The 8,266-nt window shown below is 36.0% G+C and overlaps 2 protein-coding genes across 2 annotated transcripts; one reads left to right on the forward strand and one right to left on the reverse strand.

Moving 5' to 3' along the window:
• Positions 1-1,373: 1,373 nt before the first annotated feature.
• LOC131650716 (protein MAIN-LIKE 2-like) lies at positions 1,374-2,622 on the reverse strand. Its single transcript, XM_058920416.1, has 4 exons — positions 2,560-2,622; positions 1,763-2,472; positions 1,595-1,685; positions 1,374-1,517 (listed from the first exon to the last, which is right to left on the reverse strand). The coding sequence occupies exons 1-4, from the start codon at positions 2,620-2,622 to the stop codon at positions 1,374-1,376; spliced, it is 1,008 nt and encodes a 335-aa protein (XP_058776399.1).
• Positions 2,623-3,531: 909 nt separating this feature from the next.
• Positions 3,532-4,381, forward strand: LOC131650717 (protein MAINTENANCE OF MERISTEMS-like). Its single transcript, XM_058920417.1, has 2 exons — positions 3,532-3,623; positions 3,724-4,381. Exons 1-2 carry the CDS (start codon positions 3,532-3,534, stop codon positions 4,379-4,381), a joined length of 750 nt encoding a protein of 249 aa, XP_058776400.1.
• The last annotated feature ends 3,885 nt before the right edge of the window (positions 4,382-8,266 follow it).

Raw genomic sequence — 8,266 nt, forward strand, 5'->3', positions numbered from 1 at the left:
TAAGATTTAAATAAGTAATTATAATTACCAAGATTTAAATAAGTAATATCTATGAAGATTTAACGATTTTTTTACCACTATGCCACACTTATGGAACTTTAATACCAGAATGCCACAAAGTGAAAAAAAAAATAGCAGAATGCCACACTTCCAGTTGGGGTCCGGCCAGGCCTTGGACGGACTGGAAGAGAGTTTTTTTGGCACGTTAGGGTCCGGCAAGGGGTGGGCCGGACGCAAACTAGCCCTTTTTTTTTCGTTTTTTTTATTTTAATTGAATTTAAAGAATTATTAATTACAATAATTGTTTTTTTATTATAATTAATGATTAAAATATAATATAAAATATAAAAAATATAATAAAAAAAATTATTTGCCAATATTTATTTTATTCAATACATAAACGGGTACAAGGAAAAAAAGCCTATTTTTTCTTGGGCTTTGGTTGGACCATATGACCCCCAGTGAGATATTTTTTGGGTTTCTTTGGTCTCGTACCCCTGCGTAACGGTTGATCATCGTTTGGTGGAGGTTGCCTTTGTGGAGAATCGTCGCTTGAAAGATCATCGTTTAGATGCGACGGACCATCATCCATAAACCTAGCCAGTTGTTCTGGAGTTATTGTCGATATATTATCAAGTATTTCATCATCAGTGATGTCAACGAGTGGTTGATTTGAAGCCACAAAGGTTTGTGGCACTTGTGCTTGAAAGGATGGATAGTAGGCATTTGTAGTGTCAAATGTATGTTGTGGTTGGGAGAGTGAAAGCGGTTGAGATTGGGAGTATGACTGGTCGAAGTCGGGTTGAGGGATTGGGGTGTTATGTAGCGGTGGTCGAAGTGTTGATTGTTGTTGATATTGTTCTTGGTGGTAGTAGTAGTTTGTTTGGGGGGTTGAGGTGTAAGGGCTTGGAATTTGAGATGGTGTGGCAAAAAACGTGTGTTGTTGTGTGGTTTGAGTGTGTTGGTATGTTTGTGGAAATGAAGATGATTGTTGTTGGAATTGTGTTTGTTGGAATTGTGTTGTTGGTTGGAATTGTGGTGTTGGTTGGAATTGTGTGGTTGGTTGGAATGATTGTGGGATTTCTTGAAGAAAGGTGGTATATATGTGGGGTTGATGAAGAGGAGGCATAAGGACGAGGGTCTGCCAAATACGTTTCTTTCGACAAATATATTAATGGAATATTTCTTAACCATTGCATATATTCATCGGTGTGGCGTAAAGTAGTACTCACCTTACCTGTCATTATTAAGTTTCTTCTATCTTTCCACTCGTTGTTCTCGTGAATGTTCAAATCTCGATAAGCACAATCCTTTACATCGTTCTTCGTTATGGCGTGGTGATCTCCAAGACACCTCGGGGGTTGAGGGATGTTTTAAGTAAACACAAATTGAAGCCTAACCCTGTTGGCGTGATGCATTTCCATAATATGAAAACAAATAATATATGTAGTTGCACTCCACGCCCGAGCTTCTCGTTGAGTGCAACGTGGATATTTTTCGTAAGGCCTCCACAAAAACTGTAAGACATAAATAAATATAAGAGTCGTATTCACGTAGATGAAAGATTTAATATATGGCTTGGAAAAAAACTTACATCTCCTTGGACCATGTGATCCAAAATGAAACGATATCCATCAAGATAAGCATTTGGAGATGAGAAATACTCCATACCTCGTTGTGCAAATCTTGCATATTTAAAAATTTCAATTAGAAATATGCGTTAATTTAGTGGAAAAATAAATATATAGAATAAAGAATTAACCTAGTGGCGTATGGATAGGATGGAGCAATTTCACTCCTTGGAGCAAGTCGTGGAATACGATAGTAGGTCCACACAGCGAGAATGAGTGAGCAGCCTCCAACACTCATGCATCCTACACGACATGCTTTGCACATCTCCCTGTAAAGGTAAGACAAACACGCAGACCCCCAACTATATTTGCCGCATTCATCAAAATCTTTGACAAATTTGAACCAAGAAGAATGCAACACATTATGAGATTTGTCAGGAAATAAAACTGCAATCATACTTAAGTTATATAATTTTGCATGCAGTATATTTTCCTCCTCGGTTTTTTGAGAATGTTGTTCTAACTCAATCAACTCGTCGTGGATCCATCTCAATTTTACCGCACCCTTCACCCTATCACTAAAAGGTTCTATGCCTAAAGCATCGACACATGCATAATCAGGTCTTTCGGTTTCACCTACTACAGCCCTCCCATCTATGCGGAGGCCAAACAACATATTTATATCCTCTAGTGTGATTGTACATTCACCGGTTGACAAATGAAACGTGTGTGTATCGGGCCTCCACCTCTCAAGCATCGCAAATACAAGTTTAGAATCAACACTTCTAAAGTTGATTTTGGCGACACCTCCAAAACCGGCTCGTTCCAAGTAAGGCTTGATAGACTCACTTGGCTCCCTATCAAATAGATGATTATGTAGTCTAAACCTTTTAGAATCATCCTATACAAAAAATATATCATTTTGTTAGTATACAAAAATAATAAACTGTGAAACTTACGTATAAGAAATACTAGTAACAAAACGTACGTATGCAGCCACGTTCTCCCTTGTTCCTATATGATTATCTCCCAAAGCAAGCAAACCAGACATATTGTGTGATTGTGGTAGTGGTAAACAAATTGTGTGTTTCAGATGAATATGCAACTTTAGAATTTGGAAGATGTGATGAGTTTGGAGTGATAATGAGAGGTTGAATTTATAGTCAAAGTGAATGCATTGTATAAACCATTGGACTAACAAGTGTAATGCATGCAAAGAAGGGGCATTCTATTATCCAACTTTATTACAATCTCTTGCATGCTTCTACTATATGATGGGATTGCACACTGGTTGATGGGACAATTGCATGCATGCATGCAACGAAAGATGTGCCTCCTTGTGGTCCGTCCCACCCTTGGACGCACGCTAACCAAGCATGTTTGGGTTCGGCCAACCCCTGGACGGACTCCCTTGTGGTTCGGCCAACCCCTGGTTGGACTGAAACTTGATTCGTCCTTTGACTGGACGGACTCCCTACGTGTCCATTTTTTGGTTGGCACAGTTTAAAAACCACTTTGACTGAAACATATATAGCAACACACATTCAAACACAAAGAAAAATTATTTGTTCAGAGAAAAATTATATTAAAACTGAATGGCTCAGAGAAACATTATTTGTTCAGTGCATTAAAATGGTGTTATTAGTAACGATCTAACCAACGGTGGGACGGACCACAAGGAGGCAAATTTGTCGTTGCATGCATGCAATTGTCCCATCAACCAGTGTGCAATCCCATCATATAGTAGAAGCATGCAAGAGATTGTAATAAAGTTGGATAATAGAATGCCCCTTCTTTTCATGCATTACACTTGTTATTCCAATGGTTTATACAATGCATTCACTTTGACTATAAATTCAACCTCTCATTATCACTCCAAACTCATCACATCTTCCAAATTCTAAAGTTGCATATTCATCTGAAACACACAATTTGTTTACCACTACCACAATCACACAACATGTCTGGTTTGCTTGCTTTGGGAGATAATCATAGAGGAAGAAGGGAGAACGTGGTTGCATACGTACGTTTTGTTACTAGTATTTCTTATACGTAAGTTTCACAGTTTATTATTTTTGTATACTAACAAAATGATATATTTTTTGTATAGGATGATTCTAAGGTTTAGACTACATAATCATCTATTTGATAGGGAGCCAAGTGAGTCTATCAAGCCTTACTTGGAACGAGCCGGTTTTGGACGTGTCGCCAAAATCAACTTTAGAAGTGTTGATTCTAAACTTGTAATTGCGATGCTTGAGAGGTGGAGGCCCGAGACACACACGTTTCATTTACCAACCGGTGAATGTACAATCACACTAGAGGATATAAATATGTTGTTAGACCTCCGCATAGATGGGAGGGCTGTAGTAGGTGAAACCGAAGGACCTGATTATGCATGTGTCGATGCTTTAGGCATAGAACCTTTTAGTGATAGGGTGAAGAGTGCGGTAAAATTGAGATGGATCCACGACGAGTTGATTGAGTTAGAACAACATTCTCAACAAACCGAGGAGGAAAATATACTGCATGCAAAATTATATATCTTAAGTATGATTGCAGTTTTATTTCCTGACAAATCTCATAATGTGTTGCATTCTTCTTGGTACAAATTTGTCAAAGATTTTGATGAATGCGGCAAATATAGTTGGGGGTTTGCGTGTTTGTCTTACCTTTACAGGGAGATGTGCAAAGCATGTCGTGTAGGATGCATGAGTGTTGGAGGCTGCTCACTCATTCTCGCTGTGTGGACCTACTATCGTATTCCACGACTTGCTCCAAGGAGTGAAATTGCTCCATCATATCCATAGGCCACTAGGTAAATTCTTTATTCTATATATTTATTTTTCCACTAAATTAACGCATATTTCTAATTGAACTTTTTAAATATGCAAGATTTGCACAACGAGGTATGGAGTATTTCTCATCTCTAAATGCTTATCTTGATGGATATCGTTTCATTTTGGATCACATGGTCCAAGGAGATGTAAGTTTTTTTCCAAGCCATATATTAAATCTTTCATCTACGTGAATACGACTCTTATATTTATTTATGTCTTACAGTTTTTGTGGAGGCCTTACGAAAAATATCCACGTTGCACTCAACGAGAAGCTCGGGCGTGGAGTGCAACTACATATATTATTTGTTTTCATATTGTGGAAATGCATCACGCTGTTACCCTAGGATTTCGACTTACCAACAAATGGGCATCTTGGGCTAAAAAATTGGTAATTGGGCCTCACTTTGGTAAAAAGGCCCTAAATTGGTGATTGGGCCTTAAATAAATATATACATTGCCATCTGAGTCGAGGCATTTCGACCAAGTAACGCTTCCTAGTCGAAGTTGTTCGACTGGAATTATCAGAGGCTTCAGTGTTCGACCAGAAGTGTGCAAAGACTTAAAGAAATTCACTGCAGAAACTGAAGTGCAAGACGGAAGGTACTAGAGGTTAAAGGAGACAGTTTTCAGCAGTTATAAGTGACACGTGGAAGCTTCACACATCAAAGATATTTGCATGTCGAAGACACGTGTTGGCTGATTATCAGTCGACCGTTAGTAGTAGTTATTTTATTTTTACTATTTAAGCAAGTTCAATAAGGATAGTTAGAGGTCCGCATTTTGCTACAAAACACAAGTAAACTCAAATCTCTGCGCAATAACGAGTGACGAGTGCAACTTTGGGATGTACGTATGCGTACCAGTTTAAATTATGCAATCATTTATGCAATCATTTTACGTTATATCTCCTTTTCAGTGCATCTTTACTGCTTTCTATTGCTTTTAGTTATTTTAAAGCTTTTAATTTCAGTCTTTACTTTCACTTTAAAGTTATTGCTGCATTTAATACAAACTAAACACACTTACTGAACAAATCAAAGCAATCAGTCCTGGAATATTCTAGTTGATTCCGCAAAGTAACCTTTAAAAAGGAAACTAGCGTTTGTTTACCATTTTTCTGGGTAAACACACGTCGACAGGGTTAGGCTTCAATTTGGGTTTACTTAAAACATCCCTCAATCCCCGAGGTGTCTTGGAGATCACCACGCCATAACGAAGAACGATGTAAAGGATTGTGCTTATCGAGATTTGAACATTCACGAGAACAACGAGTGGAAAGATAGAAGAAACTTAATAATGACAGGTGAGATGATTACTACTTTACGCCACACCGATGAATATATGCAATGGTTAAGAAATATTCCATTAATATATTTGTCAAAAGAAACGTATTTGGCAGACCCTCGTCATTATGCCTCCTCTTCATCAACCTCACATACCACCTTTCATCAAGAAATCCCACAATCATTCCAACCAACACCACAATTCCAACCAACACCACAATTCCAACCAACACCACAATTCCAACCAACACAATTCCAACAACAAACATCTTCATTTCCACAAACATACCAACACACTCAAACCACACAACAACACACGTTTTTTGCCACACCATCTCAAATTCCAAGCCCTTACATCTCAACCCCCCAAACAAACTACTACTACCACCAAGAACAATATCAACAACAATCAACACTTCGACCACCGCTACATAACACCCCAATCCCTCAACCCGACTTCGACCAATCATACTCCCAATCTCAACCGCTTTCACTCTCCCAACCACAACATACATTTGACACTGCAAATGCCTACTATCCATCCTTTCAAGCACAAGTGCCACAAACCTTTGTGGCTTCAAATCAACCATTCGTTGACATCACTGATGATGAAATACTTGATAATTTACCGACAATAACTCCAGAACAACTGGCTAGGTTTATGGATGATGGTCCGTCGCATCAAAACGATGATCTTTCAAGCGACGATTCTCCACAAAGGCAACCTCCACCAAACGATGATCAACCGTTACGCAGGGGGTACGAGACCGAAGAAACCCAAAAAATGTCTCACTGAGGTCATATGGTCCAACCAAAGCTCAAGAAAAAATAGGCTTTTTTTCCTTGTACCCGTTTATGTATTGAATAAAATAAATATTAGCAAATAATTTTTTTTTATTATATATTTTTTTATTATATTTTAATCATTAATTATAATAAAAAACAATTATTGTAATTAATAATTCTTTAAATTCAATTAAAATAAAAAAAAACAAAAAAAAAAGGGTTAGTTTGCGTCCGGCCCACCCCTGGCCGGACTCCAACGTGCCAAAAAAACTCTCTTCCAGTCCGTCCAAGGCCTGACCGGCCCCCAACTGGAAGTGTGGCATTCTGGTATTTTTTTTCACTTTGTGGCATTCTGGTATTAAAGTTCCATAAGTGTGGCATAGTGGTAAAAAAATCAGATTTAACTATAACCTTCTACATTACCATAAATAAACCAATATTTTAATTAATGAGATAATAATAATAATAATAATAATAATAATAATAATAATAATAATAATAATAATAATAATAAAATTATACGAATAAAATAAATACAGATATTAACATAACATAAATAAGCGTATAATATAATGATATAAATAATGATAACATCTTAAAAAAAAACTTACATTTTCTTCTCTGTTTAATTTTATCTTCATCTTCCATCCATAACAGTGCTTTTGGACTAAAATTATAGAAAAGTATGAAAAGAATGAAATGGAAGAATTGAGAGTGAGAGTGAAAGTGTGTGAAATGTGAAAAGTGAGAATTGGTATTTGAAGAGTTTTGAAGAAGGTACGATACAAATGAATCCGCCATTTCAATTGGCGTAAATGTTACTGTAACTTGAATTCAATAATCAATCTGACAAGCTTTTAAAGGGACTGCATGCATGCTTCACAGTGTTTTGGACTTTTTTGTTTTTTTAACACATCGACGCCGAAATGACGTAACTTAACAAAATTTCAATTTAAAGCTGTTATCTATAATCATAAAATAATTTAATTGCAGTACTATTACTTCCTCTCTCGGTCGCACAACGAAGGATCTATTAGAAATAAAATTATGCATAAAAAATGTTCATTTTAATTTTTCTATAATTTTCCTATTTTATCTTCTAATTAATTAAAATTTTATCATTTTCAATACATAATAAGGGTATTATAGTATAAATATTATTTTCTCTCTTATCTTTAACTACTTTTTGTAATTTGTGTGAAATGGTGGACTGAGTCGGTCAATGTGGGACTGAGGGAGTATTTGTTTAAGTGAGGTGAATTGGACGTAACTGTTGAGTTTTAAAAATCAAACCGAATCGGCCGGTTCAATCGATTCGATCGAGAATCGGATGGGTCATCGGCTTGGTCTGATTGTTGGACCAGATATGTTATTGAATCTGTCAAAACCATAAAAATCGATGAATCAACAGTTTTAAAAAACCGATGGTTCAAATATATGCTCTCTTTTTTTCGCACAAAATGACACGTTTTCATGATTTTTTTAAAAATAAAACTAAAGTATAATTAGACTTTATTTGAACTTTATTTGGAACAACTTTTTCTCTTTTTTTTAATTAGACCTGATTTAAAATTTATTTAAATTTATATTTTGTATTATTTTATTACGAGAGATGATTATATTTAAAATTTAAATGTAAAGAATAAACATGTAAAATTATTATATTTTAAAATTTATAGTGTTTTGATATTTTTTTAAAGACAGAATCATCCTATTTGACCGATTTAATAAATATATAGTAGTGCATTAAAGACAAATTTATTCAACCAAGTCATCCAGTTTAATC

The sequence above is a fragment of the Vicia villosa genome, linkage group LG2 (assembly GCF_029867415.1).
Source record: "Vicia villosa cultivar HV-30 ecotype Madison, WI linkage group LG2, Vvil1.0, whole genome shotgun sequence".
Lineage (NCBI taxonomy): Eukaryota > Viridiplantae > Streptophyta > Magnoliopsida > Fabales > Fabaceae > Vicia > Vicia villosa.

Coding starts and splice junctions, on each gene's coding strand:
- LOC131650716 (XM_058920416.1), bottom strand. CDS start 2,622: ATGTCTGGTTTGCTTGCTTTGGGAGATAATCATATAGGAACAAGGGAG. Junction 2,473..2,559: donor GGGAGAACGTGGCTGCATAC/GTACGTTTTGTT, acceptor TTTTTTGTATAG/GATGATTCTAAAAGGTTTAG. Junction 1,686..1,762: donor TCCTATCCATACGCCACTAG/GTTAATTCTTTA, acceptor TAAATATGCAAG/ATTTGCACAACGAGGTATGG.
- LOC131650717 (XM_058920417.1), top strand. CDS start 3,532: ATGTCTGGTTTGCTTGCTTTGGGAGATAATCATAGAGGAAGAAGGGAG. Junction 3,624..3,723: donor GTTACTAGTATTTCTTATAC/GTAAGTTTCACA, acceptor TCTATTTGATAG/GGAGCCAAGTGAGTCTATCA.